The sequence below is a fragment of the Rana temporaria genome, chromosome 1 (assembly GCF_905171775.1).
Source record: "Rana temporaria chromosome 1, aRanTem1.1, whole genome shotgun sequence".
Taxonomy (NCBI): domain Eukaryota; kingdom Metazoa; phylum Chordata; class Amphibia; order Anura; family Ranidae; genus Rana; species Rana temporaria.
This window is the reverse complement of record NC_053489.1, coordinates 669,414,741-669,430,059: the sequence shown is the minus strand read 5'-3', so window position 1 is coordinate 669,430,059 and position 15,319 is coordinate 669,414,741. Positions and strand designations below refer to the sequence as shown.

Genomic DNA, 15,319 nt, shown 5'->3' with positions numbered 1-15,319 from the left:
AGAAAAATTCTGGCGTATCTGATTGTATGAATCAGGCGCCAAGATACGATGCCTCACACTCAGAGATACGCCGTCGTATCTCCTACGTGAATCTGGGCCATAGTTTTTTTTTTTCCAAATTTCTGCTCTTTTTCCGCTTATATCGCAAAAAAAAAAAACGGAGTCATGAATAAATACCAGCAAAAGAAAGCGCTATTTGTGCAAACAAAATGATAAAAATTTCATTTGGGTACAGCGTAGCATGACCGCACAATTGTCATTGAAAGTGCGAGAGCGCTGAAAACTGAAAATTGGTCTGGGAAGGAAGGGGGCAAAAGATCCCAGTATTGATGTGGTTAATCTTGTCCAGTCATGTGATCCCACAGCTTCGACTCTCCTGTGTCAGTTAGCAACAGCTGCAGGGGAGATGAAGCTTCATGAACAATTGCTGGGCTATGGGAGCCTATGGGTGACACCATGGGGGAGACTTAGTAAAACTGGTGCACACCGAGTCCAGTGCAACTGTGTGCATAGTAACCAGGTTTTATTGTCAAATCTTAAATGAGCAAGCTGAAGTTAGAAGCTGATTGGTTATCATGCAAAGCTGCACCAGATTCTGAGTGCTCCAATTTTTGTAAATCTGCCCCCATGGCTCCTGGAATTCAGATGTGAAGCGCTCTCTTACGCAGGGATGCTGGAGCTCCTGAGTTATATGACTGGACCAGACCAAATAAAAAAAGGGTAAGTATCCGGGGCCCTGGGGACCTCTGGGCCCTTTAATAAAAAACAAATAAATATATATATATATATATATATATATATATACACAAATTATTATTCTTTTTTATAAAAAGAAATTACAAAAAAGGGGGGTTGCCATCCGGGACCTCTGAGCCCTTTAATAATAATAATAATAATAAAAAAAAAACCTCTGGGCCCTTTAATAAAAATAAATAAAAAATATTTATAAAAAAATAAACATTTATAAAAAAAAGAGGGGTTGCCATCCAGGGCCCTGGGGACCTCTGGGCCCTTTAATAATAAAAAAAATATATATTAAAAAAGGGGGTTTGCCACATGGGGCCCTGGGGACCTCTGAGCCCTTTAATAAATATATATATATAAAAAAATTATAAAAAAAGGGGGGTTGCCATCCAGGGCCCTTCTACCTTTAATAATAATAATAATAATAATAATAATAAATATATATACATATACATATATGTATAAAATGAATAAAAAAATATATAAAAACAATTTTTTTTTTAATAAAAAAAAAGGGGGGTTGTCATCCAGGGCCCTGGGGATCTCCGGGCCCCCCGTACCCCTAAAAAAAAAATTGTCCCTTTAATTAAAAATATATATATATTTTTTTTTTATAAAATATAAATAAAAAAAAGGGGAGTTGCCATATTGGGCCCTTTGGGCCTCCAGGCCCTTGGGGACCTCCGGGCCCCTTACAGGTGTACTGCCTGTACCCCCCTGATGGCGGCCCTGAGTATACAGATCTTTTTTAAGCATCGTATGCAGGACAGGTAGAAGGAGTTTGTCCCTAATAGAAGATTTGTACTGTATCTATCTAGCAAAGATAGTGAAAGTTTGTTGCAGTTATTTGTTACTAACTATTAAAGTATTAAGAGATTTTGTTGATTTACATTTTCGTCATTTATTTTTTTCCTAGGTGGAGAATGAAGCTGAAGTTGAGGTCTGTCTGCAGTACAAGTTTAATGAAGAAATTATAAAGAACAGCCTACATTTTCTGCTGGACATGCAGAATACAGAAAGGTCATTTATTTAATATCAATCATCATACTTCAATGAGAAACACTTCTGGGATTATCTTTTTAGGGTCACCACCAGCAGACTGGCAGAGCTTTGGGCCCGGATTCACAAAGGAGTTACGACGGCGTATCTCCCGAGTGCGGGCCGTCACAACTCGGCGCCTGATTCATAGAATCAGATACGCCTCACAGTTGCCTAGATACGAGCAGCGTAAGTCTCCTATGCCGTCGTATATTGGGGTGCATATTTACGCTGGCCACTAGGTGGCGCTTCCATATATTTCCGCGTCTAATATGCTAATTAGCTAGATACGCCGATTCACGTACGTACGTACGTACGTACGTACGTACGTACGTACGTACGTGCGCCCGGCGTATCAAGATACATTGTTTACGGGCGCAAGTTCTTTGTGAATACGGGACCTGCCTCACTAAGTTACGGCAGCGTAGTGTATCTGAGATACGCTACGCCCGCCTAAAAAAAGGAACTTCTACGTAAATGTGGGCCTTGGTCTCCCATCACCCTATCTATCTTCTTTACAGTAATATCCATCCACAAACTGCAGAGCTCTGATCTCCTCTGCAGAGCTCTGGTCTCCTCTGCAGAGCTCTGATCACTGCCTATCTCCTCTCACCCACCATTCACAGACTGGCAGAGCTTAGATCTCTCATGCACTGTGTATCTTTTCTCATGTCTTGCAGACTGGCAAAACTATAAGCTTATGTTCAAATCCAATTTCTCACCCTTTGCCATCCATCCATTACTTGGCAAAGCTCTGGTTTCCTCATGCTCTGTCTACCTTCTCCCACCCACCATTCATAGACCAGTAGAGCTCTTTTCTCCTCATGCACTTTTTATCTTCTCTCATCCACCATCCACAGACTGGCATAGTACTGGTCTCCTTAGGCACTGTCTCTCTTCTCTCACCCACCATCCATAGACTGGCATAGTACTGGTCTCCTTAGGCACTGTCTCTCTTCTCTCACCCACCATCCATAGACTGGCATAGTACTGGTCTCCTTATGCACTCTCTATCTTCTCTCATTCACCATCCACAGACTGGCATAGTACTGGTCTCCTTAGGCACTGTCTCTCTTCTCTCACCCACCATCCATAGACTGGCATAGTACTGGTCTCCTTAGGCACTGTCTCTCTTCTCTCACCCACCATCCACAGACTGGCATAGTACTGGTCTCCTTATTCACTGTCTCTCTTCTCTCACCCACCATCCATAGACTATCATAGTACTGGTCTCCTTATGCACTCTCTATCTTCTCTCATTCACCATCCACAGACTGGCATAGTACTGGTCTCCTTAGGCACTGTCTCTCTTCTCTCACCCACCATCCATAGACTGGCATAGTACTGGTCTCCTTAGGCACTGTCTCTCTTCTCTCACCCACCATCCATAGACTGGCATAGTACTGGTCACCTTATGCACTCTCTATCTTCTCTCATTCACCATCCACAGACTGGCATAGTACTGGTCTCCTTAGGCACTGTCTCTCTTCTCTCACCCACCATCCATAGACTGGCATAGTACTGGTCTCCTTAGGCACTGTCTCTCTTCTCTCACCCACCATCCATAGACTGGCATAGTACTGGTCTCCTTATTCACTGTCTCTCTTCTCTCACCCACCATCCATAGACTGGCATAGTACTGGTCTCCTTATGCACACTCTCTATCTTCTCTCATTCACCATCCACAGACTGGCATAGTACTGGTCTCCTTAGGCACTGTCTCTCTTCTCTCACCCACCATCCATAGACTGGCATAGTACTGGTCTCCTTATTCACTGTCTCTCTTCTCTCACCCACCATCCATAGACTGGCATAGTACTGGTCTCCTTATGCACTCTCTATCTTCTCTCATTCACCATCCACAGACTGGCATAGTACTGGTCTCCTTAGGCACTGTCTCTCTTCTCTCACCCACCATCCATAGACTGGCATAGTACTGGTCTCCTTATTCACTGTCTCTCTTCTCTCACCCACCATCCATAGACTGGCATAGTACTGGTCACCTTATGCACTCTCTATCTTCTCTCATTCACCATCCACAGACTGGCATAGTACTGGTCTCCTTAGGCACTGTCTCTCTTCTCTCACCCACCATCCATAGACTGGCATAGTACTGGTCTCCTTAGGCACTGTCTCTCTTCTCTCACCCACCATCCATAGACTGGCATAGTACTGGTCTCCTTATTCACTGTCTCTCTTCTCTCACCCACCATCCATAGACTGGCATAGTACTGGTCTCCTTATGCACTCTCTATCTTCTCTCATTCACCATCCACAGACTGGCATAGTACTGGTCTCCTTAGGCACTGTCTCTCTTCTCTCACCCACCATCCATAGACTGGCATAGTACTGGTCTCCTTAGTCACTGTCTCTCTTCTCTCACCCACCATCCATAGACTGGCATAGTACTGGTCTCCTTATGCACTCTCTATCTTCTCTCATTCACCATCCACAGACTGGCATAGTACTGGTCTCCTTAGGCACTGTCTCTCTTCTCTCACCCACCATCCATAGACTGGCATAGTACTGGTCTCCTTAGGCACTGTCTCTCTTCTCTCACCCACCATCCACAGACTGGCATAGTACTGGTCTCCTTATTCACTGTCTCTCTTCTCTCACCCACCATCCATAGACTGGCATAGTACTGGTCTCCTTATGCACTCTCTATCTTCTCTCATTCACCATCCACAGACTGGCATAGTACTGGTCTCCTTAGGCACTGTCTCTCTTCTCTCACCCACCATCCATAGACTGGCATAGTACTGGTCTCCTTATTCACTGTCTCTCTTCTCTCACCCACCATCCATAGACTGGCATAGTACTGGTCACCTTATGCACTCTCTATCTTCTCTCATTCACCATCCACAGACTGGCATAGTACTGGTCTCCTTAGGCACTGTCTCTCTTCTCTCACCCACCATCCATAGACTGGCATAGTACTGGTCTCCTTAGGCACTGTCTCTCTTCTCTCACCCACCATCCATAGACTGGCATAGTACTGGTCTCCTTATTCACTGTCTCTCTTCTCTCACCCACCATCCATAGACTGGCATAGTACTGGTCTCCTTAGGCACTGTCTCTCTTCTCTCACCCACCATCCATAGACTGGCATAGTACTGGTCTCCTTATTCACTGTCTCTCTTCTCTCACCCACCATCCATAGACTGGCATAGTACTGGTCTCCTTATGCACTGTCTCTCTTCTCTCACCCACCATCCATAGACTGGCATAGTACTGGTCTCCTTATTCACTGTCTCTCTTCTCTCACCCACCATCCATAGACTGGCATAGTACTGGTCTCCTTATTCACTGTCTCTCTTCTCTCACCCACCATACATAGACTGGCATAGTACTAGTCTCTTTTTGCGCTATCTATCTTCTCTCACCCACCATTCATAGACTGGCATAGTACAGGTCTCCTCATTCACTGTACATCTTCTCTCATCCACAGACTGGCATAGTACAGGTCTCCTCATTCACTGTACATCTTCTCTCATCCATAGACTGTCATAGTACAGGTCTCCTCATTCACTGTACATCTTCTCTCATCCACAGACTGGCATAGTACTGGTCTCCTTATTCACTGTCTATCTTCTCTTACCACCATCCATAGACTGGCATAGACAGTGTGTAAGGAGACCAGTACTATGCCAGTTTATGGATGGTTGGTGAGAGAAGATAGCCAGCATAAGGAGACCAGTACTATCTTCTCTCATCAAGCCATAGACTGTCATAGTACTGGTCTCCTCATGCACTGTCTATCTTCTCTCATCCACCATCCATAGACTGGCACAGTACTGGTCTCCTTATGCAATGTCTATCTCTCATCTCTCCTGCTTTATTCTATTTGCTTTGATGGACATGCTACAATAAAGAAGTTGATTTTACTGGAGTGCAACCATTCACTATCTTTTATATGGTTTTTAAAATTACTACTGTAGCTGGATTAGCGCGTGGCCTTTGGGCAGATAATTGGAAGACCGACCTTTAAAGTGGTTCTGAAGCTCTCCCCCAGCCCTTCCCTTTTCCTTACCTGAGCCCGATCTGATCCAGCGATGTGCACGAGCGCAGTGGCTCCCACCGCTTTCTCTCTCCTCATTAGACAGATTGATAGCAGCAGGAGCGATCAGCTCCCGCTGCTGTCAATCAAATCCAGTGACATGGGGGGTGGGGCCGAGTCCCGCTGTCTGTGAATGAAGCGAGCCCGCACAGGTGCCACCATGGAAAGCGGCTTTCCTTGGAGGCTCCTGATGAAGAAAGGGGGGGGCCAGGAACGCCGGTGGGGGACCCCAAAAGAAGAGGGTCTGGGCTGCTTTGTGCAAAACCATTACACAGAGCAAGTAAGTATAGACATGTTTGTTATTTTTATAAAAAAAAAAAAAAGTTTTACTAACACTTTAACCACTTGAGACCCGCGCTAAAGACTTCCACAGCGCGGCTCTCAAGTGCCGGGTGGACGTCCTTGGACGTCCTGCTGTTTACATTCCCCGCGCGCGCCGCTGGGGGTGCACAGCGGGGAAACACTGTGCCCCGGCGCATCGCTAAGAAGCCAATGCGCGTGCCTGGCAGCCGCAATGTCCGCCAGGTACCCGCGATCGGTGGTGACAGCAGGGACGTGGAGCTCTGTGTGTAAACACAGAGCTCCACGTCCTGCCAGGGAGAGAGGAGACCGATGCTGTGTCCCTTGTACATAGGGACACAGCATCGGTCACCTCCCCCAGTCAGTCCCCCTCCACTCACAGTTAGAAACACTCCTAGTTTACACATTTAACCCCTTCCTCGCCCCCTAGAATTAACCACCTCACTGCCAGTCACATTTATACAGTAATCAATGCATTTTTTTTTTCACTGTTCGCAGTGTAAATGTGAATGGTCCCAAAATAGTGTCAAAAGTGTCCGATATGTCCGCCGCAATATCTCAGGCCTGACAAATAAAAAAAAAACGCAGATCGCCGCCATTACTAGTAAAAAAAAAAAAAAAAAAAATCATAAATCTATCCCCTATTTTGTAGGCGCTATAACTTTTGCGCAAACCAATCAATATACGCTTATTGTGATTTATTTATTTTTTACAAAAAATATGTAGAAGAATACGTATCGGCCTAAACTGAGGACATTTTTTTTTTTTTTTTTTTTTAAATTGGGATATTATTATAACAAAAAGTAAAAAATTGTGTTGTTTTTTTTCAAAATTTTCTGTCTTTTTTTTGTATATAAAAAATAAAAAATAATATAAAATAATAATAATGATAATATAAAATAAAAATTAAAACCGCAGAGGTGATCAAATACCACCAAAAGAAAGCTCTATTTGTGGGGAAAAAAATGATAAAAATATAATTTGGGTACAGCGTTGTATGACCGCGCAATTGTCATTCAAAATGCGTCAGCGCTGAAAGCTGAAAATTGGTCTGGACAGGAAGTGCCCAGTAATGAAGTGGTTAAGCAGTATTGCATATTATTTATCCTTTTTCAGGCCCACCATCCACAGACTGGCAGCCAAAGCTCTGATCTCTGAACTGGAACATGGACCAGAGTCACCATCCGAAGAGGTGAAGAAGAAGATCTTGGAGACCAGTCTGCAGTCTGGTGTTGTCTCCTCTCTCACAGCCTATGTAGCCGTCAACAAGGACACCAACACACGTGTGGAGGGACCTCCTATGTGCAGGGATATGGTACTTGAAAGTATGTATTTTTTACATTTCAATGTCGCTATACAGAAGAAAACTGCATGCCCCATCATGGGGAAGGCACAAAACTGTTACTTCCACTTTAGTTCAGCTGTGACTATAGCAGATCTTTCCAATAACACTGCCCCCTAATGTCTCGTACACACGGACGGTTTCCCAGACGGGAAAACTGCGAGGAGAGCTTTTGGCCGGGAATCCTGGCTGTGTGTATGCTTCTTAAGCCCCATACACACTATCAGTTTTCCTGCAGGTTTTCTCTTCAGATTTACCAAAACCATCTAATATGAGGTCAAACCTCAAGAGTTTCAATTTGTAAGCAATCAAGCAGGCCCTTGCACTACATGGTTTTGGTAAACCTGAGGAGAAAACCTGCAGGAAAACTGATAGTGTGTATGGGGCTTTACAGTTTTTCAGATGAGAAAACTGCCCAAAAACTGCCAGACAAAAAAAGAGAACCAGTCCTCTTTTTTTTTCCCGCCGGAAAAACCGGCAGACTTTTGCCCAGCGTTTTTTGGCAGTTTTTCTATGGGAAAAACTGCGATGGCGCATACACACGACCGCAGTTTTCCTGTTGGGAAAACCAGCCGCGTGTAGGGGGGAAAGAGCAGGTTCTCAGCTTTCCCCTCGGGATTTCCCACGGGAACTTTTCCCGTCGGAAAACATGCACGTGTGTACGGGGCATAATAATTAGATCAATCAGAATGTAAAAAAAAATACATCAATACATTGGAGTAACGTACATTATGTGACAAACACAATAATAAATGGAAAAAGTGCAGAACTGAAAAAATGTGAAATCCGGCAGTCCTAATAGTCCATGAAATTGCACCTAAACAAATGTGCAATAATAACAGGGGGGTAGATTCAGGTACCGCTGCGCACTTCTTACGGAGGCGCAGCGTACCGTTTTTACCCTGTGCCTACGCAAATTATCTGCGCTACGCTTCATTCATGAAGCAGTAGCTACGTAATTTGCGCGGGCGCTCCTTAAAACTGCCCGGCGTAAGGGCGCATAATTTAAATGATCCCGTAGGGGGCGTGGATCATTTAAATTAGGCGCGTTCCCGCGCCGAACGTAATGCGCATGCTCCGTCAGGAAACTTTCCCGACGTGCATTGCGGCAAATGATGTCGCAAGGACGTCATTTGCTTCAAAGTGAACGTAAATGGCGTCCAGCGCCATTCACGATTCACTTACGCAAACTACGTAAAGTTCAAATTTCGCGACGCGGGAACGACGGGTATACGTAACATTGGCTGCCCCTGCTAATAGCAGGGGCAGCCTTACGCGAAAACCGCCGTACGCAAATGACGTAAATTGCGTACGCAGGGCTCGCGTAACGTTGTGAATCGGCGTTAGTATGCAATTTGCATACTATACGCTGAGCACAACGGGAACGCCACCTAGCGGCCATCGCAAGAATGCAGCCTAAGATATGCGGGCATAAGAGCCTTATGCCGCGCATATCTTAGGCTGCAGTCGGCGTAACGAGGTTCCTGAATCGGGAGCATTCGTTACGCCGGGGCAAGTAAGCAATTGCGCTGCGTAACTATGGTTACACAGGCGCAATTGCTCTCTGAATCCGGGCCAGTATATTCAAGTCTCCTTCCAAGTCCAAAATAATGGTGACAGTTCTTGTTAGACATGTGCAATGCGTTTCGTCCCAAATTAGTTTTTAAGGAATTTAGACAAATTCGTAAATTTGAAAATCTGAAATATTAACTAACAAATTATAGGTATTGGAATTTCCTTTTAAATTTGGCTGTTAGCGAATGTAAAGAATACAAATTTATCTGAAGTTACGAAATAACGAATTCCTTATCTAAACGAATGGAACGTAACAAATTAAAAATAATAAATAGCAATAATAATAATAAAAACTTTTTATTATTATTGTAGCGCCACCCCCGCAGGAGCCGCTGATTTGTTGTTGGGATCGGCGTATTAAGTTACCTTGGTGTTATCTAGGGGTGCAGTTGGAGAACAGAGTATTGAGCGAATGTCCAGACAAGGAATGGAGGTTTTCCAATGCTTTATTTCCAGGCCAACACGGCCAACATCAACATCAGTTAGGAAGAAAAGGTTGATGAAGAAAGAGAGATAACTTTGCAGTATCAGGCCTGGATAAGAACCGAGCAGTCCTGCTCTCAGCAGTACCAAATTACAGTTCGTCGCCACTCTAGCCAGAATGGGTGAAGTGCCCCCGGACAGACTTCTGCCACAAGCCTGGCAGCCGAAGTGTCACTTTAGATTGCTGGGAGGAACAGATCTCTCTCACAGACCTGGCTCTAGGCCTCTGCCACAGGCCTATTACTTTTAAATGAGCTGAATGGACGAATAGAGCGAATCCTCCCAGTAGGTTTTAGCACTGATCACCGGATGACAGCAAAGTGTACCTGTCAGCATTCCGGTCACCAGATCCCAGATTGGTTCGTTCAAGCCCTGTTGGACAACCTGCTTCCGGATTCTCCTCAAGCCGACCCCCCAATCGAACGGCATCCAGCCTGGGATCCTCTCAATAGAACTGGGGACCCAGTAAGTCACTGGGGCCCCTCTCGGCAACATAGAGCTCCACGTAGCACTTGACCCCGGCCTGGAAGGCCATCGCCGGGGTCCGTTGGATGCACGCACCCTAAAGGTGGATTCCGCACCTGGAACCCGTGGGACGAACCAATAAAGATGGCGTCTGCCACAGATATACTCTCCCTCAGCATGCTTCGCGAGGGAAAACTCCTCTAATTGGCTGCTGGGGAAAATTGCTCTGCCAGAACCCCTCTAGCGCCACCTGTCGCCCAGGGGTGGAAACACCCCTGGAGCACAGGCTGACCCTACAGAACATTTCTGGAATGACAGCAGCCCGAATTTTACAAATTGTGAATGGGAGCAAGAATAACTCTCCCATTCCCCACTAACTTTAGCGTAGTGCCCATACTGGAAGTAAGGGGGCGCTACATTATTATTTAATTACGTTCCATTTCTTTAGACGCAGCATTCGTTTTTTCGAATAATTCGTAACTTCGGATAAATTCGTGTTTTTTACATTCACTAACAGCTAAATTTGAAAGGAAATTCCAATACCTATAATTTTTATAGTTAGTTATTTATTATTTATAAATTTGGAATTTTCGTTCTTTCGGATTTTCATATTTACGAATCTTGGAATTTACGAAATTTCGAATTTACAAATGTACTAATTTCAAATCTCTCATGGGCTCTCCATCCCCGAACATTCCAAAACTACATCTCGGGCGTTCTCCTCATCGGACCACCAGGCACTTCCTGAAAACCAACCAACCACCCTCCACCCTCTTGGCCTGGACAGCACCTATCTACCTATTTCAGCCTGTCTACGCCAGTTCTTAGATGTACCGGCTCCATTCATTTTCTTATTTTCCAGCAAGGAACATTGGGCCAGATTCTCATAGAATCCGCATTGGCGTAGTGTAAGCCATTTACACTACGCCGCCACAACTTACTGGAGCAAGTGCCGTATTCGCAAAGCACTTGCTCCGTAATTTGCGGCGGCGTAGTGTAAATGGCCCGGCTTATGGCCGCGTAATTCAAAGGGGGCGGATTGTATTCAAATTAAGCGCGCCCCCGCGCATGCGCCTGCCATAAAAATAGCCCAGTGTGCATGCTCCAGCTCACGACGGAAAACATCAATGACGCCGACGTGAGCGTCATTGACGTAAAGTCGTATTCGCAAACGACTTAGTAAAACAACGGAAAAAGACGACGCTGACCCGACGCCATACTTAACATGGCATACGGCGGACTGGCGTAAGGTTACCCCTCATATAGCAGGGGTAACCTTACGCTTACAGAAACGACGTAAACGATGACGAGGCGGCGCAAAATCGTTCGGGAATTGGCGTATCAGGCTCATTTGCATAGTCAAATGAGAAATGAACGTAAACGCCACCTAGCGGCCAGCGGCGAATTACATCTAAGATCCAACGGTGTCTCTTCTGAGAATCTGGCCCATTGTCAGCAAGTATAGAAAATACTAGTTGATCTTGCCAGAAGTGTACCTGTCCCTTCCTGTGAGCCAAAATGGAAGCACAGATATCTTTTATCTTTATTGTGTGTAGCGCCTGTGTACTTATCAGTACAGGTGCTATGTAAAATCTAGTGGGATGAGAGACTTACTTGCTCTCATCTGTGTTTGATTTGGTTAAATTTGGCTGTCGCCAACCCCGAGCTGTCCTGTGGGTCACTCTGTTCTCCAGAGATGCTGTCTCATCTCTGGATGGTAGGTGGCGCCAGAGGGGTTCGGGCGGAGACGCTTTTTCCCCAGCAGCCAATTAGAGGAGTTTTCCCTTGCGGAGCATGCTGGGGAGGAGTATTTCTGTGGCGGAGGCCTTGGCAAGGGGTTCTTCGCGGGTTCCTGGTTCCGGTGCGGCACCCACCTTTAGGGTGTGCGCACATCACGGGCCCCGGCGATATGGCCTACCAGGCCGGGGCGCACGTGCTACGCTGAGTTCCTGACTCTGGGCCCTCATGGCCCGGAGCATCTGATGCTGCAAAGGGGCCCCAGTGACTTACTGGGTTCCCCAACTCTATTGAGAAGATCCCAAGCGAGTTGTGCTGTTCGATGGGGAGTTGGTCTGAGGTGAGCCCGGAGGCAGGCAATCCAACAGGGCTGGAACGAACCATTGGGGATCTGGGTGACCAGAACAGTGTCTGTCGAGGAGAGTGGGCGGGGCATACACAGGAGGAGAGGACGAGAGGAGGGGGAGGAGTAGAAGCAGCTCCTCTCCTCTAACTGGATGTGCAGGCAGCAAGGGGGAGGGGAGAAATGTCAGAGCTGGCTGTGGTATGCCCAGCTCATCTCTCTCTATCTGGAGCTCTCTATCTGGCGCTGTGTTGGTGGCGGGGGGGGGATCTCTGCTATTAGGTAAACCAGGCGTCTCTGGGCGCCCCCTCTCGGCCTGCAACCCCTTGGTATGCCCCTGGGGAGACGTGACGCCACGGCCCACCGGGCATATGCCCGGTATGGCCAGTCCAGGCCTGGTTCTAAGTAATTTTCTAGCAAAAATTTTTTAATTTTTACTTGTAAATGACAAATGTCAGAAAAAGGCCTGGTCTTTGAGTGGTTCTTCCTGCTCTGATTATAGTATTTGCCTGTCATGGCGAGAAATTAATAAGAGTCTGTATCGGTGCTTATCGCTCACCATCTATCCCTTCTTACAGGAGACCAAGCCCTCAGTGAACTTGATGTGCTCTGTTCTTCTAACTTTGCAACTCCTATGAGAAAGATGACCACATCTGGTAAGTGCCATATATATATATATATATATATATATATATATATATATATATATATATTTATTTATTATGTAAGGGGTTAGCTCGGTAGCGGGGTGTGTGACCCCTTTGATGGGTTCACCACACACTGAATTTATACAGACTGGCAGTCGAAGACGGTTGAAAACAACGTTTTTGGTTTATTTTTCCATCTTGCTGGAAAACAAGTGCAAGTATCCAAACAGCATAAACAAAATCAAAACATAAAATAAACTCTAGCCACTCTGGGCGTCTACCTTCCACACAGGAACCTATCTATGAAGTCTAACACAGCCTGCCGCTGGATAGACAGTGCTGGTCATACAGCACAAACAATACTCTTTGGACTTTTTATCACACAGAAAAGTCAATGGTCTCCTCACCTCTCCAGGAGACCTTCAGCACTGGGCTTTTTCACACAGAAAGCCTCAGCATGCAGCTCTCTGGCGCTGCTCTCCTGTTCACACAGCCTTAGGAGTGACGCAGCCAATTAGTGGTAATCCTCTGGGCTACTTTATAGAGGCCTTTAATTGCCTCACTCTGAACAGCTGGAGTCTTCCAACGGCCCTTAGCCTTCCTGGCTATTTCTGGCAGCGGACGCCTAATAATGATTGGTGTATTGTCTAACAAGGCAGAAACGTATGTCCCGACTGTGACAACACCCACATATTTACCTGACTTCCTGTCACAATATATACAGTGGCCCAGATTCAGGTACATTTGCGCGATATTTGCGGGGGAGCAGGGCAACGATTTTGCCCTGCGCCCCCGCAAATATTTTGCGCTGCCCTCGATTCACGGAGCAGCAGCTCCGTAAATTGCGAGGGCGCGCCGGCAAAATTGCCCGGCGTAAGCGCGCGCAATGTAAATGATCCCGCCGAGGGCGGGAATCATTTAAATTAGGTGCGCTCCCGCGCCGAGCGTACAGCGCATGCTCCGTCTGGAAACTTTCCCGACGTGCATTGCGGCAAATGACGTCGCAAGGACGTCATTTGCTTCAAAGTGAACGTGAATGGCGTCCAGCGCCATTCACGAATCACTTACGCAAACGACGTGAAATTCAAATTTCACGTCGCGGGAGCGGCGGCTATACTTTAGCATTGGCTGCCCCTACTATTAGAAGGAAAAGAAGAGTGAAACCTGCGCGTATGTAAAGTAGGTATAAGGAAGGTGAAAGTGGACAACAAACTGCTGCCCCCCCTAAAACATGTTTTCCAAGGAAAACATAAATAATATAAATACAGAAGATGGGGGTAGTGGCGCTGTCTGTTTGTTCCCTGTGTGACCAGGGTGTGAACTGGCTAATAGGCCTGTGAGCAGTCCTAACGCTAAATGGCGAGGATCATCAAATAAATAAAATAAAATAAAAAGTGGATAACCAAAAATATATAAAATATATATTTAAAGATGATGTAGTGATACTACGTGTCCACTAGATGGCGGTATTAAAAATACCTATATTTAACTGTGATACCAGAAAATTGGTGCAGGTGCACTGAAAGCTAACTAGTAGCAAGACATAAATAATAATAAATTAAATATATTCGTATACCATTAAGTGGAGTGGAAAAATATTATAGACAATGTGAAAATACATATGCCATCCACAACTGGCAGCAAAGATGTAGTATACTAAATATATGTGAACAATAATATGTGAAAATCATCTATAAACTATTGAATCAAAAAAGTCCTTCCAACTTGTGGCAGTAAATAAATAACAACAAATAATCAGTTCATTCGATGGGTGTCATCTTAGTGACTTGCTTGGTGAACAAACAAAATACTTCAGGTGAAGTCACTGTGGCTCCGGTGCTCCCCCTTATGCGTCCCCACTCACCAGAGTTGAACACCCCTACAGGGGTAACAAGCATGGGTATGATCTCCACCAGGCGTTCCACAGCTCAGATCTCCAGGCACTCGATTTTCCCAACGTTCCCTTTAAATTCCACAGCGGGGCAAAAATAGACTGCTGCCTTTATATACCTCCGGAAATAAAAAGAACAGGGACTCCCATAGCGTAGTATGTTTGAAAATAGCACTTAAGCTAGGATTTATTGGCTGTGCCAGCAAAAAAGATTTAAAAGTACAGATAACAGAAATAACGGGGACTCAAATATAATGATAGAGAAAATAAAATAAAATAAAATATTAAAAAAGGGATCCAGGCTGGTGAGATATACCAGCCGTTAGGTGTAAAAACAAAAAGACTGCTGATCCAGCAGTGTTCCCACTAAGCACTTGGTGTCCGGTACTCGTGACAGAGCTGTAGAGCGGCGTGCGCTCCAGGTGCGTTCCAGCTATTAGAACCGGATCAAATTTGCACCGCATATATGTGAATGACCTTCATTGGAACTAATGCTTTTTTACACGACATGCAAATCTTTGCATTTCGGGATGCATTTGATTTGCATAAGTGTGAATCGGGGCTGAAGGAGCTCATACAATAGGCTGACAATGTTGCTGCTAATTGCAAGGCAGTGGCTAAGTGTTGTCAGCCTGTGACAGGAAGTGCTAATACCGGCAGGACCACTTGCCAACGATTAACTGGGTTTTTCCCC

General features: G+C 45.6%; 1 protein-coding gene across 1 annotated transcript in view; it reads left to right on the top strand.

Moving 5' to 3' along the window:
• The window catches only part of LOC120924602 (von Willebrand factor A domain-containing protein 5A-like), a 41,118-nt gene that overhangs the window by 2,917 nt on the left and 22,882 nt on the right, over window positions 1-15,319 (top strand). Inside the window, exons 2-4 of the mRNA XM_040335593.1 lie at window positions 1,661-1,764; window positions 7,259-7,467; window positions 12,666-12,743. Of these exons, the coding sequence (XP_040191527.1) occupies window positions 1,748-1,764; window positions 7,259-7,467; window positions 12,666-12,743 (304 nt within the window). The 5' untranslated portion in view covers window positions 1,661-1,747. The remainder of the gene's footprint in view (window positions 1-1,660; window positions 1,765-7,258; window positions 7,468-12,665; window positions 12,744-15,319) is intronic.